We start from the raw sequence: 22,163 nt of genomic DNA, 5'->3' as shown, positions 1-22,163 counted from the left end.
CATACTGTCTGTCTGCATTCCGCGCGGCAAAATGGTTGCTGCAGCCTCTGCATGCGGCAGCAGACAACCGAACAAGTCAGCACTGTGAGAAGAAGAAAGTTACTAGTAGCTTTGCTGACAAGATAACTGAAGTGCTACCTCAAACTTTAACAGCAAGTTGACCATCTTATGAACTTAATTAGTGTGGTAAAGTTTTTAATGTATGTAATGCTTATATTATTAGTTAACTCTCCAATGATTGGTGTGATTGGATGATTAGTGCATATAGTCAACCAAGTATCTGAATTTTGTCTTGCCCAAAAGGCTAAAACTTATCTGAGTGCTAGTTTATATGAACTACTTTTTTCCATCTATATTCTCTGAGGGATTATTTTTTTTACTTTAAACTATTTAAGTACTAAACACAACTTAAATTACATAGAAGAAAGATATTTTCATGGACCACAATGTTGGTGTATATATCCTACTGGTCCAAACCATACTTGATACTAGTTGATAGCCACAATCCTGCCAAGAATTTGATACATCATTGCAAATATTTAGGGCATCCACAATGTACTCCAAAAGTGGTCCATAAGCAATATAATATTTGATTCAGCCACCTAGCAACATTGTGGAACTAGTCCATAGGAAAAAAATAACAAAATCTACCCATAAGCATATGGGCTGCCCATAGAGAATAAAATATACTATTTGTCTCTATCTCTTCTCTCCTATTAATACTATTTGCTATCCATATACATTGTGAAGGTTACAATAGTTAAAGTTCATATATGTGGGTCCCATCTCTATGGACTACTTTTGTCATATACATTGTTGTTGCCCAGCTGTCACTACTCACTAGCTACCCTGTCATTTACAGTACAAGGAACAGGAAACAAAGAACATTTACCTAGGGATGCACATAGATTTCAGAGTTGGAAACTTTTGCAGACCCATGGACAAAATGTGGGTCACAACAAAATGTGCACCAAAGTAGCTTCACCACTGTCTAAAGGCATGTGTATGTGTACAGGATTTTTTACTCTCTCATTGGTCTCCTACCTTTCAATTTTCTTTGGATTTAAACCCTTTGCCTTTTACTGTAGTGTATATGGAGTACTACATTAGTAGTTTTGGATTAGTTAGTATAGTAGTACTAAGTACCATATTGGAACTCCTAAAGCAGTTGTTTCTAGAGAAAAGTGTAAAGCTGAATTAGAGGGATAGATAGCTAGACAATATTTGTGATGATTAGTGGCTCATGAACTAGGCTTTTCAATTCCTTCCCTTGTGTGCCAAGACTAAACAAATCGAAAAGGCGACGCTAATGTGCAAGCATGCGTGTATAATAGTCCTCATTTCCAAGGTGGGGGAGAGAGTGCATCTTGGATCAAAAGACAGAATCATCATCAGTGAGTTGTTCATGATCTTTCTATGTAGTATAGATCTCGTTAACTATCCATCAGTACTAGCCATGATCACCTCCCATATCAACATTGCTTTCTGATGCAAGAAACGCTAAGCATGATGTAACTCTCATAACTAGCATAAGATGCTGTCTCCAAGATCATCATCGAACTGCTAAACACATTTACACGAGGAACACAGATAATATGATCTCTGAAATGGTAAAATGTCAAAGAACTGTTCAGCTTTGTTTTCTGAAGAACGTATCACTGTTCATCATCCTCTTGTGTTGTGTTCTTCAGTGTGTAAGTGTAACTGCAGGTGCAGGATAATGCAAACATTGCTTGCTGATGCAAGAAACGCTAAGCATGATGTAACCTGTAACTAGCATAAGATCGTTGCTAAACACAAAATTACAGAACGAACATAACGTCAAATAACTGTTCAGTTTGGTTTTCTGAAGAAACTGATCACTGTTCATCCTCTCGTGTGTGTTCTTCAGAAGTTCAGAGTGTAATGCAGCTGCAGGAAAACGCGAAATTCTTGAGCTGGGATTGTTGAATTTGGAGGGGGGAAGAATGATGAGAAATCTGCAGCCTTTGGACCCTCGGGTGCGTCCGAAAATCGATCGAGTGGTGGAGCATCCGATCGAGAGCAAGCATGGCCATGGCTAAAGCGCAGGTAGGACAGATCGACAGGGACGCAATACTGCATTTCAATGCAAATTTGCAGTGCAATTCCCACCACCATTTCGATCGATGATGCATGAGACACGCAGCGGATTGAGATTGCAGGCGTGCGTTGCCATTGCTGATTGCTAGCTTCGTGCTCCGCCGCTTTTTCGCGAAATTTGAGGCGGAAAGTGGCGGAGCGGAGCCGACTGCACAAAAAGAGAAGCTTCTTTTGCTCAGACTAGTGGCCATCTTAATCTCTCTTCTTCTTCAGCTCAGACTTCAGAATCTCTGTCACTAGGGACGGAGCACATTACAGTTTTATTGGCTTGGTTTGCATTTGATTAACAGGTGATGCAGAGTGTACTTACATGGAGATTACAACTAGCATAGTAGTATTAGCATGTACTTATGTCAGTGGCCAGCTACTAGCCTACTACTCCCTCTTCTTCAGCTCAGACTTCAGAGTTCAGATCACTCGTCGTCAGGGCCGGGGCAAATCACAGCTTTTATTGGCTTGATTTGGGTTTGATTAACAAGAACAGTAGAGTACGTTTACTCGCATGGTGCAATTAACACCTGTAATCTGAACGTCATAATCGATAAATGTATGGCATATGGTTTGGGTTTAGGTGTACACAAATACTCCCTCCGTCCCTAAATATTTGACGCCATTGACTTTTTTAAATGTGTTTAACTATTCGTCTTATTCAAAAAATTTAAGTAATTATTAAATCTTTCCCTATAATTTGATTCATTGTTAAATATACTACTACTACTCAAGTTTTTGAATAATGTTCCCAAAAGTTTTTGAATAAGACGAACGGTCAAACATATTTAAAAAGTCAACCACGCCAAATATTTAGGGACGGAGGGAGTACGTTTTCTCATAAAACTTTATCCTGCTCTTCTTATACAAATTGTTTCAAGCTACTCCCTCCGTTTTAGGTTATAAGACGTTTTGATTTTGGTCAGAATTAAACTATTTCAAATTTGACTAAGTTTATAGATAAATATAGCAATATTTATAATACTAAATTAGTTTCATCAAATCAATAATTGAATATATTTTCATAATAAATTTATCTTGGGTTGAAAATGTTACTATTTTTTTTCCAACTTGGTCAAATTTAAAATAGTTTGACTTTGACCAAAGTCAAAACGTCTTATAACCTGAAACAGAGGGAGTATTTATTAATTTTGTTTCTCATAATATTTAAGTTATCCTTGTATAAATAATAGGAGCAATAATATATCGAATAATAATGTTTTAAACTAGGCGTAAAACTCAAATTATTCCTTCCAAATAGACCCGGCAGTGCCCAAGACTAAGTATTTTAACCTGGGCCTGTTTGTGGAGTTTTTAGCTACAACTTCCCATAAAATCTTCAGCTTTTCAAATCATGTAGATTTTGAGAATTTATAATTATAGAATCTAGATAATAAACTAAAAAACTAGAAGCTGAAAAACCCGGTTTATGTATATTCTCATAAACTATTCATAGATGTTTATGCTCTCCCTTCATTTTAAGCTTTTCAATCAGGATCTTGGTCAGGTCGAAGGCCAACGCTGAAGTTGGGCCCGAACGGGCCTAACCCATCAGTCAACCTCGGTCGTGGTTGGTCCACTCCGCAGTGGCACCATTGATCCAACGGACGAGCACACTTCACACTCCATGCTTTCGATCCGACGGCTTAAAACACAACAGAATCCGCTTCCAAAGATGCGCACCAACCGTTTTCACACTTGTCAATCTGTCATCGAGGGCGCGGAGGAACATTGAACCACTTGACCGGAAACCCGTCCAGATTCACTCGAGAGCGGATGGCGGCGACGACGGCGACGGCTGCGGCGGCGGCGGAGGTGAGGTACGGGATAGTCGGGGTGGGGATGATGGGGAGGGAGCACCTCCACAACCTCGCCCACCTCGCCGGCGAGGTCGGGCGGGCGGAGCCGCCGGTGCGCGTGCGCGTCACCTGCCTCGCCGACCCCCACCCGGAGTCGCTCCGCCTCGGCCTCCAGCTCGCCGCCGACCTCGGCCTCCCCGCTCCCCAGGTGTATACACGCACGCCATGGCCATCATATTATCTGAATTCACCTTTCGCTTTGATGAACTGTAGGGCAAGTAGGAGTAGGACCCTTTGCTGCTGCTCTTATTGAAAGCAAGGGTTTCAGAGTGCAGAAGTTTCAGAGTTGTTTTGCAAATGCAAACAAAAGGAATTAGTAACAGCAACATTGAGCTAAAAGCAGGAGAAACACCACTAAATACAACACCAAAATGGCAATCTTGTTCCCAGAGGCCATACATCAAAACAACATAGTTGTTGAGGTCTGGCTAGATGCTGTACACTAATCTTGTTTGTTGTATAACATGTAGCAAGCCTCGCTTGAACTTAACAAGTTTTGTTGTTTTGCAAATGCAAACTAAAAGGAAGGAATATGACCTAAAGAGGAGAAACACTACTAATAAAGATAAAAAAAAAGGTTGTTGAGATTTGAGATGTGGCTGGATGTTGTACGGTAATCTTGTTTGTTGTAGAACATGTAGCAACTAGCAAGCCTCGCTTGAACTTAGAAGTTTTGTTGGTGTTCTTTTGCTGGTCCACCGAGAAAATGTTTCATAAGTAGCTGCATATCAAATATTGTCCCTTCTCAACCAGGATGGCTCTGTAGAGTTTGCATCCAAATCTTTAGGCTACTGCTGAAATCCTAAACCTTTGCTCTGTCCTTCACCTGCAGTAGTACACTCCAGGACTGCAAAGAGAATAGAAACTTTCTTCAGAAGGATTAATTCAGTTTGCTTAGGAAACCTTTTCTCAGTTGCCATTTTGTTCTGATTTTGCTGATTAGCCCAGGGCCAAAACCCCAAAACGGAAGAACTGTATAGCCAAGGGCCACATCCCAGATGCAACCAGGAACAAAAAGGAAGTCTTCTCTATTGTTGAGAGATCTATCCCAATAAAAAGTATCTCTAAGATAGGTCCAACGAAATTTAGCCAGAGGAAAACGTTGTGCAGATGGAAGTTTGTAATGGAAAAGCTTGCATAGAAAGATTTTAGTTTTAAGTGGTACGAGTATTATGTTTTTCACTACTCTTTAATCTATCATTTTGTACAGTGATTTTATTAAAACTGTGAATACTACTGCCTTGATTACTGCTTAGTAGTTGTTGATAATTGTGATTCTAGTTTCTGAAATTAATTCCCTTTTGTTCATTGATTTCATCACAATTAGACTTTAGTGTGCCATGTGTGTTAGTTCAATTAAGATTTTTTTGTCAAAACTATTGACAGTATGGATGATATTAGATTGCCACAATTTGTGTGTTCTATAGTTGTGCCTGTTGTTGTACTGAATCCTAAACGACTAGAAGGTTTCAAGATCTTTTCAGGTCATGGGGAGCTGCTGGACAGCGGGCTTTGCGACGCTGTTGTTGTGTCATCGCCAAACATGACTCACTACCAGATACTCATGGACATCATCAGTCACCCCAAACCACACCACATCCTTGTTGAGAAGCCCTTGTGTACTACAGTACAGGACTGTCAGAAGGTGAGCTCAAATTTTGGAGGGTCAGAGCTGTGTGATGTGATTTTGATGCCTGCAGTGCTGCGAAATTTTACGTTCATGAAAACTTTTAAGCTTTGCTTTCTCGTTGTATGTGGGAAGTTTGTTGAACATTTAATTGCATTTGTAGTAGAAGTGAAAAGAAAGGAGAGCCATGCTAATCTACTGAGAACTTAAAGAGAAGACATGCTAGCAAGGTTGTTGAGGAAAAACAGATATCAATGTATTTGACCTTGAATCTACATAGATCTATCTTGATTGTTTGTCTCTGTTCAGTTGTTCTCTGATGAACACCTGAAAATTTTAGTTCTCTCGATCTGTACAAACCTCTTTCATGTGGATTTCAGAATCTGTCCATCTTTCCATACAGGTTGTAGAAGCGGCTAAACAGAGATCAGACATACTTGTGCAAGTTGGATTAGAATACAGGTATATGCCTCCGGTTGCTAAGCTTATAGATACTGTTAAAAGTGGCACCTTGGGGCAAGTCAGAATGGTGGCAATCCGTGAACACCGGTTTCCTTTCCTTGTTAAGGTACAAGGACCCAAGACTATGATACTAGTTGTAATTATTCTTTTCAAATTTCCTGTAAGGCTGTAACTGTTACAACCCTGGCAGGTTAATAATTGGAATAGGTTCAATTGCAACAGTGGAGGAACTCTTGTTGAGAAGTGCTGCCATTTTTTTGATTTGATGAGATTGTTTGCAGCTGCAAACCCTGTTCGTGTGATGGCTTCTGGAGCCATTGATGTCAACCACAAGGATGAAGTTTATGATGGGAAGGTCAGGTTAATTGACTACAAGATCGCTGTTTTATAAGCTGGATGGCATTTTCACTCGTGTGATTATTTTTAAGCTTATAAAGGCTATATTTATAAGCTGCAGGGCATTTTTTGTGCTTATCGGGTTATGGTGGTCTCAATTTAAACAGCAGTCCCTGATTTTAAGTTCTTTCTCAATGCAGGTTCCAGATATTATAGACAATGCATATGTAATAGTAGAATTTGATAATGGCTCTCGTGGCATGCTTGACCTCTGCATGTTTGCTGAAGGTAGTAGGAATGAGCAGGAAATTTCTGTAGTTGGTGACATTGGGAAGGTACAACTAAGACGATGCTTTTCATATCTTGATTTCTTTGTAGTACAATTGCGTAGTCATACGCAGATATGCAATTCCAAGTAGCTCCATATGACCATATATATCTTATATGCTCAATCTGCAGTTTAGTGTCCAGCATTCACTTCAATGATTATTTAGTAGTTTTTCCAATTGTTACAGTGCCACTTTAGTGAATTTTTGTCATGTAGCTGATGATATTTCTAGGGTAATTTAGATCTTCCCCAACAGCAAGGGCAATTAAGAGTAAAAATGACACTATGCTGCAAAATTCCATAAAATATCTTGTCATGCTGCTAGAGCTTAGAGGCACACCACCACACCAGATGTGGTAGTCGTAACCTATCAAATATGGGTCCTGTTATTACATCTTTTACCTTTTTTAGATGAATATTGCACACTCTTGGGGAATGTTGTGCAGACAGAAGTTATCTCTTCCAAAAATATTGGCTCACTGGTAAATTATATTTGAATGATTAAGCATTGGCAATAACACATGCATCTCTACACCATAGACCCAAAATAAAAGGTTGGTCTACTGTGCTCAAGTCTATGAGCAAGAAATGATAAATATATGGATTCTAATTTGTAAATGTCACGACCATAGTATAAAATGCTTGGACCATATAGATAATGGGGAGTGTGTGTCAGAAGATGTAGTTGAAGCTGCAAAATTTCTTGATGATCTGGTTCTGAGCTTGTTGCCAAAGATTTTAGGAAAAATTGCTTCAGATGCCATTAGGGCATTAAGTAAGTTTGAGTCTTTTTATTGTTACAATGGAGCTAAGAAATAGAAAGGAGTCCCTTTTAGAATTTATTTGGCATGGCTAATCTTGATTATACATGCTATATTAAGTTAACTGTCAGAGTACGGAATTTTATTATGTATAATGATGGAAATTTAAACAGGGCGAGGCTTTTGTTCCAGAGAGCATTGTTAGGGTTGGAAAGAGAACAGGAGGTAGAGATGGAGTTGTAACGATAATGGCTGAAGATGAACGGATCAAGTATGTTCCGCTTTACCACTTTGTAACAAAATTTTGTTCTTCTGAACAGTTGTCATTGGGCAACAGGTTATCCATAAAACACACTGACATTTTCCTTCAGATTGGAAAACACCACTGTAAAAGTGTCCCAAAACTAAAAGCGGTTTTAATATCCATGGACGGACATCACATTTAAAATTTTTCTTTTAAAGGATCTCCTCTATAATATTCAATATCTGCTTATCCAACTACAGGATTAGTTAACAGTCCAGGAAAATTAATCCCTTCCAAGAAGGGAAGTAATGCTCAGAGGTTACTTTGGTCTAGGTAGGTAAGAAGTTTTATGTATCTCCACTAACTGTAAATTTTTCAGATATCAAGGTCTTCATCATGGATCTAGCTACCTGGAGCACCTCAATTTCCTGTCTGCCATCAGGCTTCAAGGTGCATCCGGCCCATCGGTCGATATAACTGATGGCCTATTATCTGTTGCCATCGGCGTGGCTGGGCAGTTGTCCATTGAGAAGGGGCGTTTTGTCACAATTGAAGAGGTCTTGGCTGGTTGATAAGTTCCAAGCAAGTTTTGCTGCTTTGCACTTGACTGTTGTTGTCAATGTATTGTAAATTGACCTCCTTCTATTAGATACCACATATACTATTAATCATTAGTAAATGTAGAGGAAACATATTTAATGTGGTGGAGCTATGGTCGGTGCATGACTCTCACCACTGTGGGTTCAAATAAGCGCCCACACTCGCGATTGTGTATGTGTGGTGATTTATGGGTGTGTATCTTTCTTGTAATAAAAAATGTAGTTATGTAAATAAAGTCCAACATTTCTTGTCAACATAATTTCCCTTTTTAAAAGAAAATATAACATTCCATTCCATATACTTCTGCAGACAACTTTGATAAATAGCACCCTATATTTCAGTATAGCAAAATCGGCGTAAAAACTCCAATTCTATAGTCGATCTTCTCAATGACATCATACATGAGAGCTAGCCTCTGGATATCATATATACTCAATATGGTCAAGAGAAAATGCGTGTGATGTATTTTGTCTTTATTGTTGAGGAAATGCATGAGATTTGCAAAGATATGTGGAGGCTTAGAAGGCATCAGGAAGTTCAGCCAAGTGTCATAGCCAATATCATGTAGTGCCTCGGCGACATTGAGTACCAGAGCAGCAAACAGGAGAGCGTGGTATAAGAGAATGCTATCCAGTTGCATGATAAGCTCTAGTATCTCAATGCTTAGGTCCTGTTCGTTTCCACTGCAAGGAGTGGATGAAATTTTGGATTTTCGTGGCACGTTTTTGAAACTGCTAAACGGTACGTTTCGTACGAAAACTTTCTATATAAAAGTTGTTCTAAAATATCAAATTAATCTATTTTCCAAGTTTGCAATAATTAAAACTTAATTAATCACACGTTATTACCACCTCGTTTTACGTGAAACACTTAATATTTATCTTCAGGAGATTCAAACACCACCTAAGTAGGAGAACAAGGTGTGTAGCTTGATTGGCAGAGAGCTGCGATTGCCTTCTTTTTTCAACATAGTTGCTTGACAGCAAATGAAAAAAATCTGTCTGTTAATGCTAGTGAGTCTGCTGGGCAATGGCAGGTGGGATGACACCTTCAAAAGCGCCAGCTGCAACGAGGACATAGAAACTATCAGTGGCTAATTGTTGTAATCCCGAGCTTTACATTTTTAGTAAATGTAGAGGAAACATAACTCCGGATAAGTTTTGGTTTGAGATCATGTATTGCATATTTCTCTTAATAATAACTGATACTAAGCATCTCCTCATTGTTCTCAAAACTTTTATGCTTCAAATTTCAAATAGTAAAATATGTTGTTGAGCTTGATAGTTTGCACACTATGGATACATGGCATTTTGTTTTTGCACGCTTTATTCAGTGAGAAATCACACTTTAGCTCGGATGGTGGGACATGTGCATAAGCCAACAATACTTATTGGCCATGCGCCATTCATATATAGGTAAGATACATAATCACCTTATCTATCTAATTGGTAACTTGGAAAGTTTGCCATCACCAGAAGATGGCTCAAGGAGACTGATGCCAAAACAATAGAAAGCTTAGAATATACACTCAAAGACTACAATCATAGGTACTTGGAATGAGAGGCACTGGGAGTTCTTTTTCAGAACATATGAGGACATTATTCTTGATCAAGAATATGTACCCAAGCATAATATAAGAAAAATGGGGCCGTACCAAGCCTAGTCGTTGTGTGCTAGGCGACCAGTTGCAAGAGCCTTCATGCTGACCTTTGTTGATATGGAGTTGACGCCACTATGGCCAAACACATAGTGTCAATATAGTGTGGAGATATTAGACATCTGCGGCTTTGAGCTTGATGGTACAGTTGGGGTCTAAATATGTATATACTCCCTCCGTTTCAAAATATTTGACACCGTTGATTTTTTAGCACATGTTTGACCGTTCGTCTTATTCAAAAAAATTTTGTGAAATATGTAAAACTATATGTGTACATGAAAGTATATTTAACAATGAATCAAATGATTAAAAAAAATAAATAATTACTTAAAGTTTTTGAATAAAACGAATGGTCAAACACGTATTAAAAAGTCAACGGTGTCAAACATTTTGAAACGGAGGGAGTATATATTTTGTTATGGTTTCCATTAGAGACCTCTTTTTAAGATAATGGATAGAAGTCCGGCCTCTATAGCTACTCGTGGATGTAGACAATCCTTTTATAAAATATAAGTTTTGTAAAAGGGATAAAGTATCAAAATTCAAGCTTATTAAAATGTGAGGTTGAGAAGTATGCCAACGAAGTGTGCATAATGATGTGTTGACTGCAACAAGCAAATCTCAATTATGCATTGGAGCCAATCTAATGGCAAATCTCAATTCCTCGGCCCCCAAATCCTAGGTGCCATGGGACCTAGGCTTGGGTGGCCCAAATGGCATCACCGGCGGGGGCCAGTGGATGATCGCCCTCTTTCTCTCTCGACCTGACCAGTGGGACCAGAGGTAAAACCGTCCGGTGGGCTAGGAGGAGAAAACAAATTGTCAAAGAATTCAGGAAATAAGAAAATAGGCTGAAAGTGGCTTGGAAAAAAAGTAGTTCGTGTTTCTAATGGCAGATTACTTTCCCTGTACAGTTCTCCGATGATTCTAAGCGGGTAACTACTTACTTGAACTATAGTAAAACCTCACTTATCTATTTGTTATCCTCAAAATTTATCCTCACACTTTTCATAAAGAAAAATATCCTCACGCTGCAAATTATGTTTGGCAAGTTGTGTTGTACGGCTTCATATGTTTGGAACATGTGTTAGTTTTATTATCAGCACATGAATCTAGATTCATAATTCAGAGTTTAACACTGTCATAGCTAACCTGAGGATGATCAAACAACCACATTCTATTTGGATACACTTATTTCTGGCATTGGTAACCAGATAACTCAATCGGACAAACATTTGATTTGGATATTCTTTTGGGATGGTAAAATTATTTGTGGAATTGACAAATGTTTTGATATGTATGTTGACTGATGGTGTATGACTTATAGGTGCAGTCGCCTAGAGTTACATGACTGACAAAGGGATATGTAATATACTTCTTTTGGGATAATTTATCAAGTCTTGCTATCAGCGATACAACCTCATTGTATAAGAATGGTGTATATATCAAGGTCAGCTGATTGTCGCCATTAACAGAATCTAAACTTTGTTTAGGGGTAATAATTCAGACTCACACAATCAACATGCCACATGAATGCAGAAAAATAACGGGTTCACATCCTCTACCATAATGACACTACCATTAAAGTCGCATGTGAGGTAATATAAGGGTAGGACCCATATACCAGTGGCTATAATGGTAGTGACATTATGGTAGAGGATCCTCACTTATGAAAGAAGGTGGCATGGCGAAGTGGCGGCGACGGCGGTACCAGCCGCCGGAGGTGATGTAGTGGAGGGGGCAAAGCAGAAAAGAGAAGAGGAAGAGAAGCATGGTGGGCGGAATTGGAATATGAAATAGTTGCTGGAAAATATATAGTAAGAGCTAAGATAACCCCTACATATTTTTTGCACATGTTAATACTTTGAATTGGTTAGAATGAAATAACTTAACTATTTCCTTTAAAAAATAAAAGAAAACATCCACTAATCATGTTTAAACATGGAATTAACTATGCCCTGGATCCACATGTCATTGAGAGTATGAAAGGCAAATAAGGATTGTATTCAATTGACTATCATTTGCATTGAACTAGTGGTGTAGCTTGGTTGGGCTTTTCAACGTGCTTTTGCTTTTGCAAAAGCCAAAAGCCAACCAAAGGGCCCAAAAGCCACAACTGCTTTTGCCCAAAGCTAGTTTTTGGGAGAACAAAATTACCCACCTCTGCTATTCTCTATCTCTAGTACTTAAAAAATAAGAGATGCTTCCATCGTCCGTAAAAAAAACCGGACGAAAAAACCAAGAAAAAAAACCGGGCGAAAAAAGTTCGATCCAAAGCGAAAAAACCGAGAGAGAAAGGAGAAAAAAAAAAGGCAAAAAAACAAATCTGTCCGATCCGAAAAATATGGGGCAAAAAAGGAAAAAAAATGAAACGAATCTCTATCTCTATCTCTATCTCTACTAACTAAAAAGTATAAGATGTTTCCTTCGTCCGTAATTAAAAAAATCGATTCCGATTAAAGGAAAACACCGTTCCTAAGAAAACAGCGAGAAAAAAAAAAGGCCGTCTAGGAAACGGCATCTGTAAAAAAACCCCGCCAAAAAAGTAACCCCACGCGCGCACAGAAAAAAAAAAGGCAAACGCCGTTAGCAAGAAAGACGGAAAACAGAAAAGAAATTCCGATTCCGATTTAAAAAAAACCGTCCCCAAGAAAACGGCTAAAAAAACATCTAAAAAACGGCGTCAGTAAAATATCCGGCAAAAAAGGAAAAAAAAAAGGCCAAAACGCTATCAGCGAGAAAAACAGCGGAATAAAAAAAAGAAAAAAGCAGAAAGAAAAAAAGACAAAGAAAAAAAAAACGCCGTCCAAAATCTTAATCTGAACTAATTAAAAATTTTGTAGCTTTCCGATCATCACACTGATTTTTAGTCCATACTGCCATTTTTCGTCCGTTCGTAACATCACGATCCAACTCCAACCAAAAACAAAATCTCAATCCAAATCCAAATCAGAATCATCACAAAATCATCCAAAATATCTAGAGAGATAACGAGAGGAGATGGAGGGACCAGCGGGAGGCCACCGTTTCTCCTCAACGGATCTCCTCCTCCGCCGTCATGTCATTGCATCGGGGATCAGCTGAGCCGCCACTGTGCCGCCCGAGAGCCGGGGAGCAGCTGCGCTGCGGTTGCATTGGGAAGTCGCTGACTCGCCTCTGTGCCAGGAAGATGCCGAGAGGGAGAGGGAGGAGCCAATCCTGAGCCACTATGCCGCCGGGGAGCCACTGACTCATGTTCTTAAACATTTCTTTTATTATATAACCTGTACCATATATATAGATTATTACTGAATTTGGACGGCACCCGGACTACCGTCAACAGCTAAATATTGAACAACTGGTGGATTCAATTTGTAGCTGGCCTGATATTGACTACAATGTCTCAAAATGCAAATTGGTAAATACGGCAGTGGCACCCCGACGAGGAGGAATTAAAGGAGCCGGTGGTTAGGGGGCGGGAGGGAGGGGGAGCGGCATCGCTGGAGAGGGAAGGGCATGGAGAGGCACCGCCGGTGGGGAAGGGGCATGGAGAGGCGCCGCCGGTGGGGAAGGGGCATGGAGAGGCGCCACCGGTGGGGAAGGGGCATGGAGAGGGGCACCTCGAGGTGGGAGGAGGAGCGTCGTTGGTGGGGAGAGAGGAGGGGCGTCGCTGCTGGGGGACAGAGGCGGCCTGTGGTGAGGGGAGGGAGGGGAAAATGAATTGGGGTTAGGGATTTTTTAACCCCGACGATTTTGATGGATTCGGAACCGATCTGAGCCGTCCATCAAAACGGATGACTCAGACCGATCCCATGTTGGGCCATCCTCCATCTTCGGGCCGCATCATTGCTACGCCGCGCGCGGGCCAGCTGGTCCAACAAAGCACTTAGGTTGGACTTTTGGTTGGGGCCCACACAGCAATGAGAGGAGGAGTGGGGGGAGTCTAATTAGACGTCCTGCTGGGCCGAACGCTTTCTTATAGGTTGAGGCGGAGGGGAGGAGAAGGGAGGAAAGCGGGCTAGCTCGGTTGCGGGCAGAAAAATAAAATGGGCTGAAAATGGCCTAGAGAGAAAAGATTATTTTTATTTAAATAAATGTTGAAATGATGTTTGTATTATCAAAATTAGCTATTAAACTCTAGAAATTTCAATAAAATTCCAAATAGCGTAATAATCATGGAGAATTCAATAAATTTAAATCTATATAATTTTATTTCGCACACTAAACTAATTTAATTATACATCTACCTACTTAAAAAAAAAACCCAAATATTTCCGGAAATTTGTATTTCAATTAATTACATAATGTAAATCTTTCTCATTTTTTTCTCAATTCTCTGGTCTTTACAATTCCCGTTGCAACGCACGAGCATTTTTGCTAGTAGAAAAAAAACGTTTCGCTTCGTTCTGTTTTTTTTCTCCCGTCCGTTCCCATCACGCGCCGCTCCTCCTCCTCACTGACCCGCCGCCTCCACTCCTCCTCGCCCCGCCGCCCTCCTCCTTGCCGAGCTGCCCCACCGCTGCTGCTCCTCCTCCTCGCCGCCGCGGCCGTCCCCGCCCTCCCCGACTCCACCGCCCCCTTCCGCTGCCACTCGTCCTCCTCGCCGCCGTGGCCATCCCCGCCCTCCCCCGTCACCGACTCCACCGTCCCCTTCTGCCGCTGCTGCTTGATGTCTCTCGCGATCTAGCTCCCCTGTCGTCGGTAAGCCTCCACACCCCCCCGGTGCCATTCCTCCCCCACCCAAACCCTAGATCCATACCCTCCACTCCGGCGAGCTGCCTTCCCACACTGATGGGGTGGGCCAGCCCCGGCCAACGAGCGCGGCCAGCCGCTGGCAAGCACAACCTTCCCCTGCCTTCCTGTGTCAAGAGGAAGGAGAAATATACCTGTGTACATGACATGTGGGGTCCACTTGTCAGGGGAGAAGCTTTTCCAAAAACCACATGTGTGTAACCAAACGAGCTTTTGGCTTCCTCACAGCTACTTTTTCAAAGCTATTTTTCAAAAAATCACAGCCCACATCAGCTTTTTCAAAAGCCACAGCCCAACCAAACACACCCTCAATATGCATTCATTCTTTGCCTACCGCTGGTAGTTATAAGTACTCAAACAAATAATTTTCTCTACATATATATGGTACAATTTTTTTTAACCTTAACTGGGAGCTCAAGACCAAAGCATGGATAAATAGAGCCAACACACGAAGTAGTCCACCCCTCCGAGAAGGCCGCTTAGTTCCATCCAACTGATAATGGCACGAGCAGCTTTCACTGACGTGTAGCTATAGCCAATGACACAAAAACTTGGCAATCGGCATGGAAGGCAACAGGAATCCAGGTTCCAGTTCAAGAAAAATTTGAGGCTCGGTACCAACTCCAAACGGCATGACTGCCATGAAATGGAACTCAGTATCAGCATTTGGATCGACCTTTGGTTTTCTTGGTAGAACTCGCACAGGATTTGTGGGTTGTAAGAAGTTAAGAACCTGGCCTGAAGATATGCGAAACATCCAAGGCGTATGATAGTACAAGAAAGGAGGGTCCATTCTTACACTCTCAGCGTGTTCTACCCTAGAAAGCAAATCGATCCACAATATGGTGGCAGCTGGGGCATGCTGTTTGTTTTTTCTGTACTGCCACTAATTTGAACATCGATCTAGCACCCAAAAGTTTTCAAGTTTTCTAACTAACGTTGTTCTGAATGCATAAGAAATATCTCGGATTTCCTTTCATGTGTATGATGCTCGGCAAACTGGTCGGTGTTGAACATGCATGTACATTACTTGAGCCATCAATGTACACTACTCAGCGTGTATAGAAGCCCTATATATCTTTTCTACTTATAAATAGAGACAGCATCACCACACCCTGTCAAATTGATAGCTACTCCCTCCGTTTCACAATATAAGTCATTCTAGCATTTCTCACATTCATATTAATGCCAATGAATCTAGACATATATCTATCTAGATTCATTAGTATCAATATGAATATGAGAAATACTAGAATGACTTACATTGTGAAACGGAGGAAGTAATTAAAACAACTTTCGATATATACAATGTTACAAACACGATTAACATGCGCGGCATTAGTGGCATGTTCTTGTTAAAGATGTATTGTACAAACTCTGCTTGGTACAGAATAACCTTAGAATGGAAGGCATTGGGAGTTCTGTTTGAAGATGTTGTGAGATATTCTGCTTAGCTTGGGATCTGTGTCTATGGACCTGCCAAGTGACTGGTTACACACAATGCTCGATCTGTATTAGCTGAGTAGTTTCATACATGAAGCACGCTCTGTTCTTCATCGGCCACATTGATCACCTTTGGCAGCTACGAACTTCAAGAGTTAGAACTAGTCTAAACATGCTATAGCTATTTGAGATCATGGATCTACTAGCTACTTGGAGCACCTCAATTTAACTGATGTCTATCATCTATTAATTGGCATTGGTGTGACTGGCCAGTTGTCAAATTTGAGAAGGGACGTTTTTGTTACAATTTGAAGAGGTCTTTGTTGGTTGATAAAAATTCCAAGCAAGTTTCGTTGCTTTGCACATGGCTTTTGTCCATGTACTGTAAATTCATTTTCTGTTATTAGTTAGATGTACTATTAAGGAGTAGTAAACACATAGAGAAAACACATTTGGTGTGGTGGAGCGATTGTGGATACGTGGTGCACTAATTCATTAAGGTTATGCTCATACCATGTAAAAGGTTCAATCGGAACAATTATTATTTATTTCAAGCTTAATTTTGTCTCGTTCTTAATCTTTGAAAAGAAATAAGCACACACACTCAGTTATGATTGTGCATGCATGGCGATTTATGGGTGTGCATTTTTTTAATATAGAACATACTGATGTAAACACTAGTACAGAAACACTAATTGGTGCCGATTGGGAAACCACCTTACGTGCCAGTTTTCCCAACCTGCACCACGGAGGCGGCACTGATTACTCGAGGCGCACACGAGCCAAAAAAAAAAAATCGGCTTGATGCATCAAGCCAATGTATCGAGCCATCAAGCCGATCCTAAATAATACCCTAATTCCAAAATTACATCAAATCCATAAACACATGAACTAAATTGCCTCAAATCCATGAACACATGAACTAAATTGCCTCAAATCCATGAATACATGAACTATAGTCAATAATCCCCAGAAAAACAAATCAAATAATACACATCTAGATCACATCAACAAATCACAAAGAGGGAGGGGAAGAGATGGATCCGCGGCCGCCGATGCCGTCGCACCTCTAGCCGGATCTCTACCGCGGCCGCATGCCTCCTCCCTTCCGCCATCGCATGTCGCCTCCCGCTGCAGCCATCGGGTCGCGGCCTCCCCTCTCGCCAGATCTGGTGGAGGGGAGGGCCCCGCCATGTCGCAGCCTCCCCTCCTGCCGGCTCTGCCAGAGGAGAGGACGCCGCCGTGCTGCCGCTGGACCACTGCCTCCCCTCCCACCAAATCTAGTGGAGGTGTTGGGGGGGGGGGGGGGCGCCATGCTACATCCGTGGTGGATGGAGAAGGATGAGAGGAGAAGGAAGAAGTGGATAGAAAGAGAGAAGGAAGTGGAATGCGGCCGGGAGACAGAGTGAGAGAGAGAGAGAGAGAGAGAAAGAGAGAGAGAGGGGGGGGGGGAGGGGGGGAGGAAGAGATAAGGATGGGAGTAGATAGGGCCAGATCAAACAAGGGATCTTCTTGGAAATGGGAAGATCTAGGATAGGCGGCCAACCTCCTGGAAAGAGCGGGAAATAGAGTCCTAGGTTCTACCATTATTGAGAAGTGAAACGACTATTTCCATATCATTTAATGAAAGGGATTCGTTTGTTGACCCGCTGTCTGTGTGGCTCAGGTCAGCTCGGTTGGTTTGGCAGATAGGTGTCAGTTTTTTTTTTTTAAAAAAGCACCTATATTATATTATATGTCTCGATTTTTAATTAACCGACACCTGTAATATATTCTAGATGCCGATTTTTCTTAAAAACCGACACCTATAGTATAAGTATCGGTTTTCTTTAGAACCGGCACCAATAGTTGTTCCCGTGGAGATGGGAAAAGCATTATATGTGTTGGTTTTAGCACTTCCGGCACCTATAGTGCCGACCTATATGCCCCTTTTTGTAGTAGTGAAATAAAGTCCAAGATTTCTCATCAGAACATAATTTCCTGCTGAAAAGATAAAAGGAAAATGCGATTTCATAAATACTTCGGTAGATAACATTAATAGATAACCTTTGTATATCTCGATCAGTAAAGCCAAATCAGCTTGAAAACTTCAGTTCTGTTGTTCTATTTGCTGAATCCTACATGAGAGCTGGCCTCTCTGGAGTCTGGACCATATATACTCATTCAGGATGAGGACATTGCATGTATTACGACGAGAAATGCCACATGCATCCAAGTGACAATTTTATATTTAGGTGTGAGGCGAGGTCTGCAAATTAAGATGTATGTATGCTTGGGAGGCGTCAAGAAGTTCGACTAAGTGTCATATGTGCATGTGCCCGTAATAAAGGAAAGAGTTAATTGTGTTGGCGGTAGATAAATTTGTGAGGTTGGTGTAATTTAGTACACACTTTTAAAATGTTTATTATGATGTATAGACTTTTCGAGCGCGTAGTCCAAATGATACATTATGACTAATTATATTGAGTTAAAGTCTGATTAGGATGTGACGTGAGTGCACGAAGGCATAAGACATGTATATGCAAATAACTTTTTATATACTTTGTATTTATTTTTTTCTCATTATTTTATATTCATTGCATACTCCCTTTATATAATCTTTTATATGTACAATAAACATTACTCATTCTATGTTTGATTGAGCATATGCAATTATGCATGTTTACATAACATCATCTCGACATAAGATCCTACACAACATTCTAACCAACATCCAACTTAGTGAAATTAGTTATGATATATCCTTTTGGCTTTTGTTTGCACGCATCACAGTCCAATATTTCTTGTCAAAACATATCTTCCTTCTTTTTAAAAAATAATCATTATATATGCTTCTGTGTAGATAACTGTAGTGAATAGTCTCTATCTGTCTTGTGTAGTGAAATCAGTTCACTGAGTTGAAGAAGGGCATATTGTGTCACAGTGAGAAATGAAATGCTACAGGTGAGCTAGTGACATTCTTTTTATATATTTAAGGTTGAGGAAAGCATATGTATAGGCCTAGGAGGCATCAAGAAGTTCAGCTTTTTTTTTTTTGAACGACTCGCACGAGACGGTGCGAAGTTCTATTGATAGAGCAGGAAAAAATTACAAGATTACAACTCTGGAGAGTCGTAACCAGGAAAAGAAAAAAAATATACCACCACCCACACGCCGACATCGCCAACACACACGCCTAGGAGAAGGCTAGCACCGTATCGGCCGCCGCTAAGCGTGACCGACCGCCACTAGGCCAACAAAGGGGCACAGACGAGATCGAAACCACGGCTGACGCACCGATTGCTCCACCACCACACAAGCTTTGCCGACATGTGGGACCCCTGCACCGGCGTCCCCCGCCGGCCAACCTTCGTGCGTCGAAGACCGCGCCACACCCACCGACAACTCCTCCTCTCACCTAGGTCGCCTCCTCCACCGCCGGCCGCGCCTCTCTGCGCCAAGCCGGCCTCCTCCACCGGACGCGCCTCACGCGCCAATCCGGCCTCCCTCCATCGGTCGCGCCTCTCGCGCCAAGCCGGCCTCCATCTCTGCCGCCCGCGCCTCTCGCGCCGAGCCGGCCTCCGCTGCCATCGGCTGCGCTTCTCTGCGCCAAGCCAGTCTCCGACCCCTCCACCGAACGATGCCGCGCCGACCAGATGCAGCCGTCTCCCACGCCCTCGGCTAGTCAACCGAGGCCGCCATGCCTCCGGTGACCGCAAACACGGTCACCACCACCGCAGCCGCTGCTGCCGAACACCTAGCCACCTCGCACCCGACTCCTTCCCCACCGCCGACATCGCCACCGCCTCCAGAGTCGCAGCCGCCGTCGCCGTTGCCACCGACGCCAACCACCGCCTCCGCAAACTGCCGCTGCGCTGTCGTCCTCCAACACCGAGCAGCTAGCTGCCCGACGCCATGTCTTCCGCCGCCGCCGCCAGTTGACACGGCAGCCACCACATCCACGACCGCCGCCGCCGTCGCCAACTGCCGCCGCCGTCACCACACCGCGGCTGTCGTCGCCAACTGCTGCCCGCGTCCATATCCGTCCGAGACCGCCATCGCCACCTGCCGCCGGCCAACTGCCACCACCACCGTCGCCACACCGCCGTTGCCGTCGCCAACTGCCGCCACCCTCCAGACCCAGCCGAGAGGCGCGGATCTGGGGGGCACCGCCACCGCCACCGCCGGCACCGCGCGGTCGCAGCCACAGGACCATCGCCGCCGCCTCCGCGCCCTCAGCCAGCTCCGTCCCCGCCGCCATCGCCATCCCCGCCGCCTTCAGCCACCGCCGCCTCGCTGCCTGGGGTCGGAGCTCGGCCTCCCGCGCCGGATCCAGATAGGAGGGGGTTGGATCCAGCCATCCCGCCGCCTCCACGCGCATCACCGCCGCCGGCGGCTCGGGATCCATCCCCCCGCACCAGATCCGCGCAGGAGAGCGTAGGAGCCAGCACCGCCTCCTCGTCGTCGTCGGCCCGGTCACCCATCTCTTCAACCGTCGTCGGCACTGCCACCTCGCCGAAGCCATGCGCCACCGTCGAGCTCGACGTCGCAGCCGCCGAAGTCGCCGCCCTGGAGCTAGGTCGGGGTCGTGGGCTCTGACGCCGCGACCTTGGGGGGAGGAGGCCCCGCCGCCACCGTCCTTGCGGCCGCGCTGTTTCCGGCGGCCCGCTCGGGCGGCGGCGAGGTGGAAGGAGGGCGGTGGGGGTGGTGCGGTGGCGGCGGCGGCTGGGTCGCCTCCCGTGTCGCCCCTGCCCTGGGAGCGACGCGGGGGCTAAGAAGTTCAGCTTAGTGTCATAGCCAATGTTATGCAGCTAAGTGAGAAGCTCTAGTGCTACTTGCCTCTGGGTTGTCAGATAAACAAACTAAATTTTGGGCTGAGCTCATGTATTGTCTCTTCATCGGTACTAAGTTTGTCACTACTATCCTACATTTTTCATGCTTGGAATGCAGTATGTTACTGAGCTTGATTTCAAGTTTTTCGCATTTTATTCAATGAGAAATCACACGTTAGCTCAGCGGGTGGAACACATGCATAAGACATCAATATTTTTATACCCTGCAACGCTGCCTGCCTATCTGCTCCATCATTCATATACAATTACATAATCACCTTGCCTAATTGGAAACTTGGAAAGTATGCCAACAACAGAAGATATGGCTCAGAGAAAGCAGGAGATTGATGGCAAAACGACAGAAAACACAGAATATACAGCACTCAGACTAGAATGGTAGGTACTTGGCATGAAAGGCACTGGGAATACTGTTTTGAGACATACAACAAGGACATGATTCTTGGTCAAGTATCTGTATTCAAGAAATGGAACATAACCAAGTTCAGGCATTGCACTCGTCCCAAGCACAGGAATATATGCTAGTTGGCTGGTTGCAACATGAGCTTGAGAAGTATGATAACGAGGCATAAGATTTATCCGTTGGATGTCATTCATTGGAAACGGTTAGTAGATTGGGTGATATTTTCACCTCAGTTTGTCAATCTTTGATTCAGATTAAAATGCTTGGGAACGATACCTGTTTATAGCTAGGAATTTCCAACATTGTAAGATACGTCTGATTTTCAAGCATGAAACTTCAGCTTCATTCAGTTTAATATTGGTATCCCGATTCGTGTATCAACTGTGGAACTTGATAACTCACAAAAATTTTAGCTCCATCAAATTTGGAATTAGGTACTGTGTCAATGAGTATTCGGTTGATCTGAGAGGTGTAGTTTCAAGCATGTTCTAGGATGAAAACACTTCAAATATTCAAGATTGATGTCCTGTTTTATAGATGTCCCAAAGTTGAAACTTGAATGTTCAATATTTTTTGTCAGATCCAAAACTTGATGCATCAGCAAATTTGTTTTCACTGTGCGTCCAACGGATGTCTTCAAACATAAATTTGAAGTAGGCTCCCATATCATTGCCGTACATCTCGTTTCAGTGAAACGAATCAAAATTAAATCTAGCTTGTGTGATCATGCTTCTGTTCTTGAGCATCCAATGCATAGCCCTATATATCTAGTTA

The 22,163-nt window shown here is 42.8% G+C and overlaps 1 protein-coding gene and 1 pseudogene across 1 annotated transcript; both read left to right on the top strand.

Moving 5' to 3' along the window:
• Positions 1-3,822: 3,822 nt before the first annotated feature.
• Positions 3,823-8,608, top strand: LOC127781081 (uncharacterized). The gene is made up of 7 exons (XM_052307988.1): positions 3,823-4,116; positions 5,443-5,613; positions 5,999-6,163; positions 6,248-6,412; positions 6,594-6,728; positions 7,656-7,753; positions 8,106-8,608. Exons 1-7 carry the CDS (start codon positions 3,886-3,888, stop codon positions 8,296-8,298), a joined length of 1,158 nt encoding a protein of 385 aa, XP_052163948.1. The 5' UTR covers positions 3,823-3,885; the 3' UTR covers positions 8,299-8,608.
• Positions 8,609-15,346: 6,738 nt separating this feature from the next.
• LOC127782014 (uncharacterized) lies at positions 15,347-20,933 on the top strand (annotated as a pseudogene).
• The last annotated feature ends 1,230 nt before the right edge of the window (positions 20,934-22,163 follow it).

Source organism: Oryza glaberrima, chromosome 8 (assembly GCF_000147395.1).
Source record: "Oryza glaberrima chromosome 8, OglaRS2, whole genome shotgun sequence".
Classification (NCBI taxonomy): domain Eukaryota; kingdom Viridiplantae; phylum Streptophyta; class Magnoliopsida; order Poales; family Poaceae; genus Oryza; species Oryza glaberrima.
Note: the sequence above shows the minus strand (reverse complement) of the source record. Positions and strands in the feature narration are given on the sequence as shown.